At 42.6% G+C, this 19,116-nt stretch overlaps 1 protein-coding gene across 1 annotated transcript in view; it reads right to left on the bottom strand.

Moving 5' to 3' along the window:
- Positions 1 to 19,116, bottom strand: part of EPHA5 (EPH receptor A5) — a 362,633-nt gene that overhangs the window by 141,963 nt on the left and 201,554 nt on the right. The window contains exon 4 of the mRNA XM_063131415.1: positions 4,251 to 4,406. Coding sequence (XP_062987485.1) covers positions 4,251 to 4,406 — 156 coding nt within the window. The remainder of the gene's footprint in view (positions 1 to 4,250; positions 4,407 to 19,116) is intronic.

The following is a 19,116-nucleotide window of genomic DNA, read 5'->3' on the forward strand; positions in this document are numbered from 1 at the left end:
AATGCAATCCTACAACATACTCAGTGAGGTCAATGGAAATTACATCCAGGTACATGTTTATAGGGATTGTAGACTTAGTCTGGATTCAACCATTATTATTATTTTTTTACAAACAAAGCAATATTTTAGCCTTTGGATTTAGAAAAAAAATAGTATGGAAATGTGAAGGCAGTTTCTGAAGCAGGCTCAAAATCAAAGGGAAACTCAACATGATTTAAAAAAAACCTCTGTTTTTTTGTACACTGTACATTGTTTTGATATTTTGACATTGAAGTAATTTTATTATATATTTAATAAGATAAGACTGTTTTGAATATGCCTTTTCTTTGAAGATATTATGGATAGCAATGTATTAGAAAATAAATGTACCCTATTTCTTTGATTCTTAGACGCACTTTTTTCCCCATATAAACATCTCTAAAAATGGGGTGCATGTTAGAATCGTGGGTGTGTCTTAGGGTTTTTTTCTTCTGTTGGTGTTACTGAAATTAGTGTGCGTCTTACAATCAATGGCGTCTTACAATCGAAGAAATACGGTATGTTGAAAGTGTGGTACAGCCTTCTCCAAACTGATTGAAATCTATTGATGCTCAGTGTTTTTTTCTTTACATTGTTAAACTTGAAAATACATTTGAAATATGGAGGTGGGTAACCTGGGTGAGGGCATTCTTAACAGTGGCACTGAGGTTTTGGGAGAGATTCAGTTCACCCCCTTTTTGGTGGCTTTCTGAAATGGGTAAAAGTGGTGCTTTTTCAAAGGACATTTGAAACCCTCTCACATGGAATCATAGAATAGTAGAGTTGGAAGGGGCCTATAAGTCCAACCCCCTGCTAAATAGATCCCAGAACTGTTGTTTAAAATGGAAACTGTTTTATACTATTGGTTTTTTATATTTTTGATGGTTTTAAATTTTGTATCCTTTTTTTTTTAATGTCTACTGTTTTAAACTTTTGTAAACTGCCCAGAGAGGTTCGGCTATGGGGCGGTATATAAATTTAATAAATAAATAAATAAATAAAGTCCCAGCAATCCTGGCCACTGGTCATGCTGGGTGGGGCTGACTGGAGTTGCACCAGGTTGGGGAAGGCTGGTGTGGGATGTATATTATTTAAATAAATAGTTTATTTGTTATTTTGCATACTGGTCGTGAACTGCTTTGACTGTAATACATGCAGAAAAGTATTATATACATGAAGTGAGTGTGACTCAATGCCAGACACCAGGCTTCAAACGAAGAGTCCCATGTTGTACACCCATCCATCTCAATCCCTTGCACCCTGCCCACAATTTTGTTTCTCTTCCTCTTCTCTTTCTCTTAAGATGTTGTTTGCAATACACGCATATTGATGGCTACCGTTTCCTCTAATATTTGGTCTCCCTTGTTTTAGTATGGCATATCTCATCAAGCAGCCTTTCATAAGCTTCTGAAGAACCCTGGGGTTCTTCAGAAACAATCTGGCAAACAGTAATCTAAGTGACAAGTTCATGCTTCATGTGAAATTACTGAAACGATCACACCTCCAAGATCCACCTCCCCACAAAACACACATGAGCAATGCACATAACATACCGGTAAAATATCATGGCTTTAAGTCAATCACTAGTAGACAAGGAACTGACTCTCAATTTTCTGCATTCATAGCTTTGGTGACAAAGTTGACCTCTTTTATATTTATGCTGAGCCATCTATTATTGTGCGGTCTACGAACAGAGCTACTTTTCCCTGGAGTGACTTTGTCCAGGCTCTCAATAAGGCCAGCTTTCTTGCCTTGTTTGGGTGACATAAGAGCAAACCCTTCCATTCTTGCAATCATTGGAGCTGAGGGCAGAAGGGTCCCCCCCTCCTCCTTTCTGTTTCAGCAGTTACAATGTCATACAATTCCATAAGCCACGTAATAATTGCACTCCACTGGAGAGCGGGCAGCACTAAGCATTTTCTCTTAACCATCTTCCTCTCTGACCTAAGATGCCTCCAGCACCTTCTAAAACAGATAGTATTATGTGGAATTTCATGTCAAATTTGTCCCTACACTAATACAAAAGCACAGGGGCCCAAGGTATTTGGCACTAGATTAATCCCCACACTCAGACACTATTGCAAATAATTTGCCATCAGCTCAGTTTTCTTGCGGGGGAGAACTGCTTCGCAGCATAAAACAGGGCACTAAGTTTTGAATACATATATTATATATTATAACAGGAATGTTACTACATGGTACAAAGTGATCTTTCCCCCTAGCCTTTATGATTTGGATAGCTAGAGATGTTTCTTTAATGGTTATTGATGGCTGGTGGCTACTACCTAGTGAACACACTCTACTTCTTTGAGAGGAGATTAGAAAGAAACCATCCAGCTGTCTGAATGTAGAGGAGGGACAAGTCTGAGATTTGCAGGTGGTGGAAAAGCCAAGACATGGAATGGGATGTGCGCGCTGTTGGGTATGGGAACAGATGCTGTTTTTAAAAGGCTGGTTGCCTGCCTGCCTCTCTGTACTCAAGTTAAAATGTTCCAAATGACCTAGGATTTCCTACTGCTCGGACAAATGTAGAGTATGAAACAACCTTAAGTTTCCTTTTGCTAGACGTGCTTCTCCACATACAAACCTAAACTATTCAACTATTCAAACTGGCCCATGCAACAAGAGTTGTCCAGCAACCGCACTAACATTTCTCCAGCTTCTTCAGTGAAATAATGTAGATGGGTTTGCAAACACAACTAGAGGGGGGAAATAAGGCAGCAAAAAACAGATGCAGGGGGTGGGGGAATTACAAGAAATGGTGAAAAGTACCGTACCACCAGACCAAAACGCACTAAGCAGCAAGAGAGCAAAATAGGCAGCTGGGATGCACGAGAAGTGGAGATTGCAGGGTGAGGGCCTAGAATGCATCAGGAAAGTTCAATTAGGACTACCCTGGGACTGTATGGGGCTTTCACCCCATTGCCCCTTCCTTTCCTGGGAATTTTTTTAAAATATTTTTTTACATTTATATCCCTCATTTTCCCCTTGCAAGGAGCCCAAGGTGGCTTACATGCTCCTACCTCCTCTCCATTTTATCTTCACAACAACCCTGCAGGGTAGGTTAGGCTGAGAATCAGTTACTGACCCAAAGTCACCCAGTCAGCTTAATGGCCAAGTGAGGACCAGAACCTGGATCTCCTGAGTCCCAGCCCAACACTCTAACTACAACTCCACACTGCCCCATCCTACCTTTGAAGAACCTATTTCTTAGGGACAAAGTAGATGTGATAGTGACAGCCACATATACTATTTGTGTGTTTACCTTGTTCATGTTTAAAGAAGAAAGAGGGGATCTAATTTTAACACACATACACACACACAAAATTTGTGAAGGGAGCTGATTTTACCCTCCCTCATCCACCTTATCTTCCTGTGGTCCATTCCCCAAGCTCCTTTCTTTCCCAACCCCGACTGGACATAAGACGTGAACAGGCCTCAGAGGCAAGTACCTCTGATGTGGCAAAGTAAGGTGACAGGATTCAGTTTCAAAACACACCTCTGTTTATATTAATAACAGATGTCCCACTTTATACATCTGGGGTGCAGAACCTCAGGCCCAGGGGGCAAATCCAGCCCTGCTGGGATCCTCATTCACCCCATTGGGGTTCCCTTTGACCCCTTCCCTACTCCTTTCCCACTTTTGCAGTCCCTCCCCAAATTCTAAAAGGTTGAAATGTCTCTCCTCAGGCTCTGGCAGTCTTGATATTTTGGGTATTGTGGCCCCGCTACTTTTGCCTTTGGCCCTGCCCACCACTGGAATGCAGCCCCCAAGAGCTTCTCGGAAATTAAATTTGGCCCTTGGGCTGAAAATGGTTCAACACCCCTGTTATACATGAACAAGGCAGGCGTATGCACAACATGACTGCTTCCATGGCGTCTAGTTTGTTAAAACATACGCGCACGCACACACACGTACTTACTTTCAGTGGCTGAGATAAAATCGCCTCAATACTTCTTGATTCTGTTTCGCTTAATGTTCTAGAACCTGAGTTCTGCAGCTAAGGGAATGGGAGCACTGTATGACTGAAAGTGGGGAAGGAGCTGAAGTTCCAGAGCAAAGCACATGCTTTCCATGCACAAATTTCCAGGTTCAATCGCTGGAACATCGAATTAAAATAGATGGATCAACGATCTGACCAGTATAAGGCAGCTTCATACGTTCCTAATCATATATCATTGGGCTAATTATCAAGCAAACACTTCAATATAGTCAATGCAAATAAACTCACTTGTGCAGGCTACTGTGGGTGGATCCGATTCCTTTCGGAAATAGTGCTCTTCACAAACACAGGAGGTTGAGGCTTCTTCACGCGTGTAACTGTGCGGAGGGCATTTGGTGCACATCTGACTCGGGGGTGAGTCCTTAAAGAATCCAGACTGGCAGGCTGCAACAGAAGAACCAACATTTAAAGAGTTTTCCCCCCTCACCAGCATGTCAATATCCCCTCGTAAAGTGCTTGCAAACACTTCTGTCATTAAACCCTCATGAGCTAACTGTGGCCAGTGGCACAAGTCGTGTGGAAAGAGCCTTGCGTGGCAAGTTGTGTAGATGAGTTCTCCACCTACTTTCTGTGTGTGTGTGTGTGTGTGTAAATCTCTTCGAGACTGCTTTGAGCAGTGGGAAAAAGGAAAGGGAAAGGAACCTCTCATGCAAGCACTGAGTCATTACTGACTCTTGAAGGGACGCCAGCTTTCGCTGACGTTTTCTTGGCAGGCCTTATAGCAGGGTGGTTTGCTGTTGCCTTCCCCGGCGGTGGGAAGCAACACACAAATATAATAATAATAATAATAATAATAATAATAATAATAATAATAATAATAATAGCTTCTTCCCTTGCTATTTTATTTATTTATTTATTACATTTTTATACCGCCCAATAGCCAAAGCTCTCTTGCTATTACAAAAGTAAAGGGGTTGTGTTGTGGTGAAAACCAGCAGAACCACATACTGTAAGAAGGTCTTATGATGTGGAGATGCCTCCATGTAGTTGAGTCTGGAGATAAAAAGGCCTTTCAGAGAGCAAAAGCAACTTCACTCAAGGTACACCCACCCTCAGACTCTCTCTGCTCAAACAGGCTTTGTAGGGCTTTCAAGCCCTGCAAAATCCATTTGATAAAGAGACAACAGCAGAACAAAAGAAAGTGTCCATACATCATAAGGAGAGGTAGAAAAGGGCAGTAGGGCGGCAGCATCGGGATGAAAATAAAAACCTGAGAGTTGAGCTTCATGCTACTGTTAAATAAGGATTTTTCTGTAAGAAGTATACACAGGCAAATGTGTTGACATAAAGATCAACTTCAGGGGAAGTGGATTCTGATCCTATTTTCTTACAGAAAAAAATCCCCAAGAGATAGCCCCTCCAGAGAAAGGATGGCCAAAAGTCTAGTTTTTGTATGTGTGTTTTTGGCTCAAAAGTCCCTGCCCACCTTCAGATAACCCTGTGGACCAGCCTTCCCCCAACCAGATGTGCTGACCAGATGTCTTGACTGCACCTTTCATTATCCCCAACCAGCACAGCTAATGGCCACATTGTCTAGTAATCATAGAATCATAGAATAGCAGAGTTGGAAGGGGCCTACAAGGCCATCAAGTCCAACCCCCTGCTCAATGCAGGAATCCACCCTACAGCATCCCTGACAGGTGGTTGTCCAGCTGCCTCTTGAAGGCCTCTAGTGTGGGAGAGCCAACAATAATGGGAGCTGTAATTGAAAACATCTGGAGGGTGCCAGGTTAAGGAAAACTGCTGTAGACTCTTCAGCATGGGTGGCCAACTGGAAGTCCATGAGCTGAATCCAGTCCCATTTTCTTTATTTACAAAAAAAGAAAGCCCAAGTTGGCAAAAGGCAATGCCGGTCCATAGCTGCTACTTGGGAATCAAGGAGCAAATCCAGATTTAGGAGTACCACAGGCAGCAAATACGTTTCTTCGGGGAAAGCACGAACCCACCTAGAACAGACACTTCCTCCAACTATCCAACACCCCACCACCATTTTGTTCCAACTGAATCAGGCCTCCTTACTCTAAAATTTATGGCAATAACAAATGTAATTCATTCTATAACAGCCGAAATAGCTTTTATCCTTTTTTGCTGTGTTAGAATTAAGATCTTCAAGCACTTACCAAGACACTGAAAACATTAGCATACTGCTCTTAGAAAAGAAAGAAAAAGAAAACTTAAAAAGATACACATCTTAGGGAAATGGTTAAATGTGATTGTCAGTTTTGGGTTAAGAGACACTCTTCTTTGGGGGGAAAAAGCCTTAGTAAAAAGTAGTAGTAACATTGACTTGAGGAGGAGAGGGGGATATTTGCTGAGCAAGAGCTGTTGGAAAAGGAAAGGAACCTCTCGTGCAAGCACTGAGTCATTACTGACTCTTGGAGGGACGACTGCTTTCGCTGACGTTTTCTTGGCAGGCCTTATAGAGGGGTGGTTTGCCGTTGCCTTCCCCGACCATTGTTACCTTTCCCCCAGCTAACTGGGTACTCATTTTACCGACCATGGAAGGATGGAAGGCTGAGTCAACCCGAGCCGGCTGCCTGAAACCAGCTTCCGCTGGGATCGAACTCAGGCCGTGGGGAGCGTTTCGGCTGCTGAAACTGCTGCTTTACCACTCTGCGCCACACGAGGCTCTAAGAGCTGTAAGGAACACTTAAAAAGTCTGCACCGGAAAACAAAGTGTGTGTGTGTGTGTGACACACACACTTTGTTTTTTGGTCTCCCAGACAGCCTGCAAAGAATTTTGAATCAGCCTTGTATCTGACAGATTCGTCTAAGCACGCTCCAAATTAGACATGTCCCCTGTAAAATACGTGCCTTCCGAATTGAATGTGTCTGAATTGCTGCTGTGGCTGGGGGGTATTATTCTAATGCTTCTGTCTTAGACAATTAAGTGGCTGGAGAAAAAGAGGCCATTGATATGAGCATGTTGACTTCTCTGGTCTGCATTTAAAAATAGTTCTCTGTGGTGAATATCAGGGAAAAGGGATGGCTTTTTTTTCATGTACTCTTAGTTTTGATCTTACACTCGCTGCTTTCTTTAACCATGCTCACTTAGCACTTCCTCCCAACGCCAGCAGAACCCACAGATTGTATGCATATAGAGGAATAAGATGGGCGGTCTAACAATGAGCAATTTTGAGCTTTACACTTCAATTAAAGAAGGGACAGATTCGTTTGCTTTGCATTCTATTGCAAACTTTCTTAATTGTGCCCTTTAGAACTGATACGCAAACCAAAACTCAGTCATTCTTTGAAATTCACACTTCTCCGAATTTTGCAATACAGCACTCCGAATAAAAAATGTGTTGAAAAATGTATATATTAGGGCAAAGTACACAAAAATATTCTGGGCTATCGTGATATGTGAAATGGCCACTGCTAAACAAGCAGGGCCTATTTTGGCCTTTAGATTATGAACCTAGACTGGGGCATGTGTACTTTGTTTTACATATAGCAACACATTTAGGGTGACCATATGGAAAGGAAGACAGGGCTCCTGTATCTTTAACAGTTGCATAGAAAAGGGAATTTCAGCAGGTGTCATTTGTATATATGGGGAAACTGGTGAAAATCCCTCTTCATCACCACAGTTAAAGCTGCAGGAGCCCTGCCCTCTTTTGTATCTCGCCACTCTAGTATAGCCCCTGCAGCTTTAACTGTGGTGATAAAGAGGGAATTTTCACCAGGTTCTCCATATATACAAATGACACCTGCTGAAATTCCCTTTTCTATGCAACTGTTAAAGATACAGGAGCCCTCTCCTCCTTTTCATATGGTCACCCTAGCACCTGCTGAGTTGCTGCCTATCCTATTGTTGCCCTCTATGACTTGAGGCGCAGGAGCTTTTGAGGGGAGGGGGAGATAGGACACCTGTGGATCACCTCAAAACATTAATAAACTGCCATCTTTTTCTTTTTTGCCTTCTCTGGCATAAAACTAGGGTTTTTGCTGTTGTTCCCCGCCTCAATCCAAGTGGAGAGGTGGGTAAGAATATTATTATTATTATTATCATCATCATCATCATCATCATCATCATCATCATCATACTCTATAGTAGGGTGACCATATGAAAAGGAGGACAGGGCTCCTGTATCTTTAACAGTTGTATTGAAAAGGAAATTTCAGCAGGTGTCATTTGTATATTTGGGGAACCTGGAGAAATTCCCTCTTCATCACCACAGTTAAAGGTGCAGGAGCTATACTAGAGTGACCAGATTTAACAGAGGGCAGGGCTCCTGCAGCTTTAACTGTGGTGATGAAGAGGAAATTTCTCCAGGTTCCCCAAATATACAAATGACACCTGCTGAAATTTCCTTTTCAATACAACTGTTAAAGATACAGGAGCCCTGTCCTCCTTTTCATAGGGTCACCCGAAACAAATTGTTCTAAGCCCCCAGAAAAAAGGACAAGATGTAAATACAAAAACAAAAACATGGGTAATTTTAAAAGGGGGTGGAATGGAATAGTCATTCCTTGTAGGAGCTGAGCTCCATTCACTGTGGATGCTGATACCTTCTGAGATCCAGCCCTTAAAAGTGAATATAAATCACGGCCACAAATAGCCTGAGAGTGCCTTCAGAATTGAATTTGTTCTGCCGGACTGTCCATAAATTACTCAAATGTGGGCCTCATGCTTTATGGTTCCTGGCATAAAATGCAGGACTTTTATTTACTCTGAGGCTATCTCTAAATACGGCCCTATTTCTATTGAGATGTTTTATGTTACTTTTTCAGTATCTAGAGGATCTGGAGGGAGGGGGGTGACAGGCGAGAGTGTGTCCCTATCATTTCTTTGTATTTCAAAGCTATCACCAAATCCACTTCCACACAGACTGAAGAAGGGGAAAGGGAGATAAAAGCGAAGACACAAACTCATATTACAAGGGGAGCCTATGTCTACAATGTACAGGATGTAATTAGCCTTCAAAGAGGTCTTGAATTTATCCAATTATGTCTCATCAAGACAGACAGAAAATCATTACAGCACAAAAAGTTTGATGCGGTTCTATTCTGTGTAAGCTAGCAGACACAAGATTTCTTTGATAGATCCTGATAGAAAGCCGGGCAATTTGCTGATGACAATGTGATACGCAGGCCACCTAATTAGTTTCCAAGAGGAACACACACAATCACACCTCCAAACATTTCAAAATCTGAAGGTGCCAAGATTAAAATTCCTCTCGACATCTGGTGCACAGAAGGAATGACAAGGTGGTGAGACTTTTCAATGTGTAGAAGTATTTAAGTTTTCACTGGCTGTGTTCAGAAGACACCTTAAACCATGGTTTTAACCGTAGTGAATAAAGCAAAAAGCCTTATTCACTGTGGTTAAAGCCGTGGTTTAAGGTGTTTTCTGAATGGGACCAAAAAAAGGAAGAGGTCGTCTCTAGTGTTAAAAAGTAGAAAAGTTTTAATCTCTTTGTACAGATGTCTCAAATGTTTAAAAATGTTTTGTTGTTGCAAGACTTTTTGAATAAAAGCTCGACATTTCGGATCTGCTGATCCTTCTTCAGGAGCTGATAGAATCATAGAATCATAGAATAGCAGTGTTGGAAGGGGCCTACAAGGCCATCGAGTCCAATCCCCTGCTCAATGCAGGAATCCACCCTAAAGCATCCCTGACAGATGGTTATCCAGCTGCCTCTTGAAGGCCTCTAGTGTGGGAGAGCCCACAACCTCCCTAGGTAACTGATTCCATCGTCGCAGTGCTCTGACAGTCAGGAAGTTTTTTCTGATGTGCAGCTGGAATCTGGCTTCCTTTAACTTGGGCCTGTTACTCCGTGTCCTGCACTCTGGGAGGATTGAGAAGAGATCCTGGCCCTCCTCTGTGTGACAACCTTTGAAGTATTTGAAGAGTGCTCTCATGTCTCCCCTCAATCTTCTCTTCTCCAGGCGAAACATGCCCAGTTCTTTCAATCTCTCTTCATAGGGCTTTGTTTCCAGACCCCTGATCATCCTGGTTGCCCTCCTCTGAACACGCTCCAGCTTGTCTGTGTCTTCTTGAATTGTGGAGCCCAGAACTGGACGCAATACTCTAGATGAGACCTAACCAGGGCCGAATAGAGAGGAACCAATACCTCCCATGATTTGGAAGCTGTACTTCTATTAATGCAGCCCAAAATAGCGTTTGCCTTTCTTGCAGCCATATAACGGAATAACATGAACTACCAAAAAGTCCAAATGAAGCAGTCAAAAGACTTCCTTGCATTCTTTTGACTGCTTCATTTGGACTTTTTGGTAGTTCATGTTATTCCATTATATCAGCTCCTGAAGAAGGATCGGGAGATCCGAAATGTCGAGCTTTTATTCAAAAAGTCTTGTAACAACAATACATTTTAAAAGTTTGAGACATCTGTACAAAGAGTTTAAATCTTTTCTACTTTTTAACACTAGAGACTACCTCTTCCTTTTTTTGCTTTCACATAGTGTTTTTCCCCTCATTATTTTGACATCTTCTGAATGGTACCACTCTTCAGCAAACCCATTCCATGTTGATTATTCTGCAAGGGACCTTTATTCTCTACCACAGATTTGAAGAACACAGAAAGGATTCTAGGGAATATTCTAGAGCACGATTTAGTTACTGCATAGCTCCAGCCATGCCTGTTGAGCCTCAACATCACCTCATTTGAACATCTAAAATACATCCAACACTCCCCTTTTAACTGCACATGGCAGGAGATGATCAGTTGTGATAGGGGACATTACGTGCTGAATGTTTGTCCACCGTTACTAAGGGCTTTGTTAGACCTGCCGGGATAAGCCAGCAGGGAGGCGGGGCCAAGGCGTGCTAACGTTAGCGCGCACTACCTCAGCTTCCAGATGCCGGACGCACAGGGACGACGCAAGCCCTACAGCGTCCGCCATTTATTTATTTTTTAGTTTAAAGGGGCCACGTGCGGCCCGAAGACTCCGGAGAAGGTAAGGGTTTTTTTTAGTTAACCCCCCCCCCATCCGTCCTCCCTCGCCATCTCCTGTTCGTCGCCCCCCGCCCTCCCTCGCCATCTCTTGTTCGTCGTCCCCCGCCCTCCCTCGCCATCTCCTGTTCATCGCCCCCCGCCCTCCCTCGCCATCTCCTGTTCGTCGCCCCCCACCCTCCCTCGCCATCTCCTGTTCGTCGCCCTCCACCATCCCCTCTCCTGCCGGTCCGGCCTTCCCTCCCCCATCTCCCCCCCAGATCACCCCCCTGGCATGATGGGCACAGCGCTCGTATGAGCGCTGTGCCAGGTCCGTGGCTTTTCGCGGCTACTCGCGAGTAAGCGAGTAGCCACAAAAAGCCACGGACCTTCCTAGACATTTCTCAGCCCCGGCCTGAGGCCGGGGCTGTGAAAAAGGCACGCCATAAGCGACTTCGCTTATTGCGCGTTAGAGGAGGCCTCAGTGCAGCCTGGTGCCGGATTCCCCTGTGCGTCATCTGGACGCACAGCAGGGAAACCGGCCCACAAAGCGCGCTAAGACCTCGTCTAGCAAGGCCCTAAGCTTCAGGTTAAGGAACACTTGATAAGCTTCTGAAAAACCCCAGGCTCTCCTGGGAAAAAGTCTGAAAATCACTGTACCTCCCGTAACATGAGAACTTATGCTGACTCCTACCTGAACTACCTGGTCTTTTGCGCAATACTAATACCAAAAGAGATGCCAGCAGTTTTAAAAAAAAGAAAAAGACAAGACAAGTCCAATCATCAGATCCAGACTGGCTTTTCCCACCCGTTTCAGAGTCCAGGTGAAATGCCCTGACATCCAAATCGGGTCTTGAAAAGGCAGAACTTGCTTAAAGTTTCCTAAAGTTTCCAGGGCGACGATCTCGCAATCATAAAATCATGAGATCATCGCCCTACTACAGCCCTTGTCTAGCTGAGGCCTCAGAGTCTGAATAACACTTAATTTTAACTTAAATTTAAATTTTACTGTTGTAACTCTGTATTTTGATCTTGTATCAATTTTTGTTGCTTGGTTTTATCCTGGTTGTGCTTGTTATACTGTATTTTGTATTTGTGTTTTTAGACTGTTGGTTGTTTTATTATGGTTTTACATTTTGTGAACCGCCCAGAGAGCTTCAGCTTTTGGGTGGTATAAAAATGTAATAAATAAATAAATAAATAAAGGATTTTTAGAACATGTATGTTTTGGGACCCTGCTTGGTAATTCTATCTTCCCCAAGAAGTAAAGCAAGGTATCACTTCAGTAATCCTGTATTTTGCTACTTTTTGAGCTTTTATTTTGGTCCACTTCTGTATAATAAACTTTTTTATAATAAGTGCCATGTACCTATGTCTTACGAGAAAAAAGACTGCCTTGATTGCTTAGTGCCATGCCTTCTTGAAAAGTAACTTATTTTTAAGATTGTGTATCCAGAGTTATGCATTTATCTCTGATAGAATATTTTTTTAAAAAATAGTCTGGTGGCAGCTGTTGAGAAATAGTCTTCACAAACAGATTTTAGCAGCAATCCTATATACATTTATCTCAGAGTAAGTCCCATTGAATTTAATGTGGATTACTTCAGAATAGGATTGTGCTTCAGGTTAGGGCTGACAGTTTTACCTCTGTGTTAAATGTCCAATGAATATTTTTTTAAAAAAAGTCTTTCTTAAAATGTAAATTTAAAAATATTTATATCCATCATCTGATTTGTGGGGCATGCCATACCTCTTACATTTCCACAGAGGAATAGCCTTTTTTAAAAAAATTCCCAATTCTTGCTTTAAAAGCCTAGCCAGAATTAATACATGTAAACAATATTGTTTTATTGGTAAATTTGTTCTATCAAGATTGGGATTTGTTCTGTTAAGATTAAAAGTTGCATGTACATTCAATTTTACAAGTTTTTTTCCCTATACCACAAATTACTTTCCTCAAAATGGCTTGGTTCCCAAGGGTTTAATTTCTCATAAAGTCTTATTTTATTCCACTTTTTAAAAACCCACTATTTCTTATTCAACAGCCTTATAAAAAGGTACTTATCTAGAGTGTGACATCGTGACTCATTTTAATAGCAGTCCCTTGGGTTAGAAAAGCGTGGGGGGAAGAAACCAAGAGATAAGAAAAAAAAACAACATTTCTTCTAATTTAGAGGCAAATAACTAAGAAAATTAAAATAAAAACATTGAACTGTTACAGACACCTGTTCTTTTTTCATCTTCTCCTTAGCTCCTGACATTAGAATTATCTACATATTTGATTAACAGCCACAAAGGTGAGGAAAAAGAATACCTAAAATAAAATTGTTGCCGAAGCGGCATTTTTAGACACAAAAACTAGTCACATGGCGCTGCGTTGCAAGGCGCTACTGTTGCAGATCATCTATAACTGGAATTTTGCTATTTTAGCTACGAAATAAAACACTGAAGTATTAAAGCTTAACAAAGTGACTATCTGTGTTGCTGTACATGATGCTTACAAAGATGGGATGAAACAGCTTTAAAAATGTATATTTAAAAACCCAATCCAGGTGCTTCTATGCCTTGCACTGGGAGATGACGACCCCAGTATGGAAACAGGAAATGCAGCTGGAAGGACCTCAGGGATCTACATTCTGTTTCCAGGGGGCTGGGTAGTTGTGTTAGAAGTTACCATTGGTTTTTCACACTGTGGCATTAGCTTTGCCTCCTGTGCTGATCTTACATGATTAGAGATCCCACCACCAGCACCACTTGCACTACTGGATGGATTGTGGGTGATCAGCATGGTAATTCAGCACATATGTTCTCTGCAGATTCATAGAATCGTAGAACAGCAGAGTTGGAAGGGGCCTACAAGGCCATCGAGTCCAACCCCCTGCTCAGTGCAGGAATCCTCCCTAAAGCATGGGAGGGATGAGTGTCCTTCTCTCTCATTATCTCAGGGGAAGAATGGGGGTCTCATTTCTGGCTGGATTTGGAGAAAGGGTAGATGTGATTTGGAGTACATACATACACGGGTTGAATGTCCTGCCCACACCCCCGTTGGCGGTTAACCCACTTGGATAGGGCAAAATGGTTCAGGTGATTCAGGCTATGCGTGTGTGAAATCAGGTGGTGTCCTTACCACAGTACTGCTGCATTTTCTCTTCTTCACTTCTGAACGAACCCAGTTTTTTATGAGTTGGAATAGCCCTTAGTTCAACATAGAAAAGCCTCCAAACAGACCTATGCAGCTATCAGAGTTGGGTACATTACGCCTGCCCTATCTGAATGAAGTCATGTCCACTGGCTCTCCTAGGTACAGCCCTTGCATGGTGCACCCCATAGCCCCCTGAGGTAGAGGTCTGTCCACTCCATTCCCCTGACAGGGGCTACCCCACGACAGGGGCTACCCCTCAACAGGGGGGAGGGGCAGGCAGATAACCACGTCCCTCAGCCTTCTAATCTTCCGTGGTTTCGAACTGTATGGATTGCAAAGCTAAGGTCTCTTTAGGGAAGTCTGCCAATACTCGCTGAACATGTTACTGCAGGCTCCAACCACATGGACACATTTAAATTAATTAAAATTAAGTGAATGTTTTTTTTAAAAAAAAAACAATAACCCCAAGCTGAAGACCTTTTTATTCACTCAGTATTTTAACACTTAATTTTAACTTAAATTTAAATTATACTGTTTTAACTCTGTATTTTAACCTTATATCAATTTTGCTGCGTGGTTTTATCCTGGTTGTGCTTTTTATATTGTATTTTGTATTTGTGTTTTAACCTGTTGGTTGTTTTATGATGGTTTTAATTTTTGTGAACCGCCCAGAGAGCTTCGGCTATTGGGCGGTATAGAAATGTAATAAATAAATAAATAAATAAATAAAATAAAGGTGCAGACCCCTAGGACCCCCTCAGTATGCATGCCCAGTTTCAGGTGTCTAGAAGGTTATGGTGGCACTATGGTGGTGAGGAACAGACAAACAGACACTCACACATGCACACCCTCTTTTATCATTATAGACCAGAGAAGAAATGGTGCTTCTCAAGTTCCCAAATGTGCCCATGGGTCCAAAAAGTTTGGTGATCCTGCCTTATGTCATTCCAGCATTATTCCAGTGGAGGGGGGACATATCAGGAGCCAGAGCTTGGTGCTTTGGCTGTTATTGCCAGCACCAACACAGCCAGGTGGGAAAAAACAGGACTAGATCACTCAGCAGCTTCGCTCCCTGACCCCAACCCTTCTTACATGGCGAGGAAAGCTCTTATCTTCAACCAGCTGCTGTGTTTCTGATCAGAGACAAGAGGTTTTCTCCGAAGGACCAGGGCTGGGCAAGAACGCTGCTGAGTGATTTCTATCCATGAAATGGCATTGAGATACTTTGCAAAAGAATGAGTCGTACACAAACAAAGATGGTAGGGCACTACTGGAAAACTCAGCAGGCTAAAACTGCTGTCCTATACCCATTTACCTGGGAATAAACTTCTTTTTTCTTTTCCTTTTTTAAGATGTTATTAATTTTCCAAAATGAAATTAAACAAACCAATAGTAAAATAAAATAAAAAACCACATTGGATTTGAGTCTAATTATTGGCAGAGGGTATTACATTTAACATATATGTATATTTGTCCTTTCTCTTACAAACCAAGCTGTAGGTGGAATCCATAGGGTGCTTGGGGATTTTCTTTAAAATTCTTCAGCATAACAAATTATATTTGGCCTCTTTTACACAGTCTGAGGAAAGGCTTTGACAAATGCTGCTGTGTATGTCCCTGATAAGTGTATAAAATAAAATCCTGACATATTTTATAAAAGTCAGATATTATGACTTTGACTTTTCTCCAATAAGACACACACACCTTCGGTCAGAAATAGTAAAATCCAGAATTCTGCCACATGAGCCTACCATCTTATTCTGCATAAATGGATAGATCCATTTCCAGCCCAAAGTGAGGAGCATTCTTTCATTACCAGGGTGACGAAGGGGATACTTGCTGGTTTCAGTCAAAATGATAAATTATGGTTTGCTTGTACATCTGAACCTGCCAACTAACTATGGTTTGTTGGGACTGACAAATTATGAACCTAAACCATTGTTTGAAGATGGCTTGGGAATCTCCACCTGCCTTAACTGTGGTTTGTTGTTATATCCTTGCCTAATGTTGGGCCACTACATCTCTATCTAGCTACCGAGACACAAAGGAAGGGCAGCTAAAAAAATGCAATCACGCACACAGCTAAGAGACTTTTACTCTTTGGCCCGCTATCATATTCTATCCTGTATTCATGACCTATTTGCTCCCCTTCTACATTGGGAGAATCAAAAACATTTTCATTCGTCTTCTTCAGGTGATTTACCCTGAATCGGATGCTTCCCAGCTCCTGTCAGCTTTCCTCCAGAATTTAGATTAAAAGCTGCTCTGCCGCCTTTTTTATGTTTAGCAACAGCAGTCTGGTTCCGTTTTGGTTTAAGTGCAGCCCGTCCCTCTTGTACTGGTGCAGTTTGTCCCAAATGTCTCCCAGTGCCTAACAAATCTGAACCCCCTCCTCCCTGCACTACGCATTGAGACTTCTCAGCTTCGCCTGTCTAGCTGGCCCCGCATGTGGGCCTGGTAACATTTCCGAGAAGAGCACCTTCGTGGTCCTGGATTTCAACCTCCTGCCTAGCAACCTAAATTTGGCTTCCAGGAACTCACAAATACGTTTCCCCACATCATCAGATCTATGTATTGGAGAAAGTGGTGGTCTTGCAAGTCTACGTATTCTTGGATGACATGGATTATTTGGATCCATTCCAATCTGGTTCCCAGCCAAGTTAAAAGACTGAGCTTTGGTCACCCTGGTGAATGAATTATCCTGGAGGGAGTGCAACCCTCTTGGTCCTCCTGGACCTCTCAGCAGCTTTACATACTCTGGTATTTTTCTCAGCTAGGTTAGGACCTTCTGGTCCTGTAAATATATAAATGGGAGAAAAGAAAATTTTGACTAGGAAGTATAACTTGGAATTTCCAGAATGGGAGCACTATCCACCAATATTATGTAACACAATGTGAAGATTTAGTTTAAGTGCTCTTACTTGATCTTCTGATACATTTGCCACACACACACACACACACACACTTAAAAAAATCACTTTTGTAAAACTGCTGGAAAACAGACCAGCATTTCCAGAAGTAGTTATTTGCTGGCAAAACATTAGAGAGGCATTTGGATCTTGGCCAACAAGAGGAAGAAAAAAAATACTTTGTGGTTCACACACACACTTGATGCAAACTGCAGTTAAAGAAGCTGAGTTACTCAAACATTTAGATCATGTCTACTTGAGCTAAATGTATTTTAGTGCTTCTGTTTGAAGGAATCTACTTCACGCTTGTTGCCAAAGTGGTAGCAATGTAACACTGAGAGAATCCCACATTCTGAATAATTTCTTGAAATTTGCACCGTCAATGAGGGAGGCTCTTTTGTCAAATAGCCAAGCAAATTACATTTCTTGAACTACCATCACACGGGCTGTATGTGAAAGATGTATGGAACATGCAGGCTTGGATCCAGAATTCCTGTGAACATAAATCCCTCCAGTAGGAGCATCCCATGAATGGGGAGGGGCAGGAGGTGACTTTCCCCAATTCTTCCTGCAGCTCTGTGCATTCTAAAAATCTGTTCTGGAGTTGATCTTCCAGTGGATTGCAGTCACTTATATGAAGGGAAGGAGCCTTTCCATTTGCAGAAGAGCAACTCAAGTTCCTGGCCCTCTTGAAACCCTCTGGATGGCTCTTGTTCAGTTTGTCTTCCCCAACCTGTTGCCTTATGGATATTTAGACTACAACTTTCAGAATCCCTGATCACAGGGGCTAGGAGCTAATAGGACTTGGAAGTCCAAGAAAACTTGATGGCACCAGGCTGGGGAAGGTTGTTCTAGGTTACATTGTAGTTGGGGTAAAGGTTGTTGCTTGGTTAAGACTTTGGGAGGTCTCCCTGAGTATTGAGTCAGCAGTCAGATTTTCTAGGAGCTGGACTACATAAGCAGGTATACCCCTGAATATTCCGATAGTACAGAGCAGGGGTGAGCAATGCGTAGCTGTCCAGATATGGTTGAAATGCAGCTTCCATCATTCCTTGCCAATGCCTACACTGGTGACAGCAGATGTGATTTGCAATCCAAGAACATCCAGAGAGCCACAAGCTGCCCATCCTTGTTACTTATTTATTTAAAATAATTTATATCCCACCCTATATCATTAAGATCTCAGAGCAGCGTAAAGATAAAAACATACAGTATAAAACAATAAATACGCACAATTAAAAACAAATTAAACCATGATCCAAGTTAAAACAACATATAATTTAAAAGCAATCAAAGCAGTTAAAACAGTTAAAACAATGTGCCAGTGAGTTTAACCATCAAAGGCTTTGTTAAAAAGCCATGTTTTTACTTGGCGTTGAAATGTAATCAATGTTGGCGCCAGTCGGGCCTCCAAGGGGAGGGCATTCCACAGTCGGGGTGCCATCACAGAGAAAGCCCTCTCCCTTGTCCCATCATGACGTATATGTTGCATTGGTGGGATGCGGAGAAGGGCTCCTCCAACAGATATAAGGTGTCGGGCAGGCATATATAAGGAGAGACGTTCTCTCAAGTATCAAGGTCCCAAGCCATTTAGGGCTTTAAAAGTCATTACCAGCACCTATACGGAAGCGTATAGGCAGCCAGTGCAGTTCCTTTAAGACCGGTGTCTCTATAAGATGTATCCGCCATCAGTCTAGCTGCCGTATTTTGCACAAGCTGCAACTTCCACGTCGTCTTCAAGGGCAGCCCCACGTGCATTGCCGTAGTCTAATCGGGAAGTTACCAGTGCATGCACTACTGTGGCTAGGTTGTCCCTGTCCAGGAAAGGCCGTAGCTGGCGGATCAGCCGAAGCTGACCCCAAGTACTCCATGCCACAGAGTCCACCTGGGCATCCAGTGACAATGATGGGTCTAGGAGTACTCCCAAGCTACGTACCTGCTCCTTCAGCAGGAGCGCCACCTCATCCAGAACAGCTCGCTTACCCAATTCCCGGACTCGGGAACCGCCAATCCACAGAGCTTCCGTCTTATCAGGATTCAGCTTCAGTTTATTGGCCCTCATCCAGTTATAGTCTATATGGGGGTGAGGAGGGAGTGGGGGAGAAAGTCTGCCTAAACCTTTGGCTCAGGGAGCTTCCCTGAATTTG

The sequence above is a fragment of the Elgaria multicarinata genome, chromosome 1 (genome assembly GCF_023053635.1).
Source record: "Elgaria multicarinata webbii isolate HBS135686 ecotype San Diego chromosome 1, rElgMul1.1.pri, whole genome shotgun sequence".
NCBI classification, from domain to species: domain Eukaryota; kingdom Metazoa; phylum Chordata; class Lepidosauria; order Squamata; family Anguidae; genus Elgaria; species Elgaria multicarinata.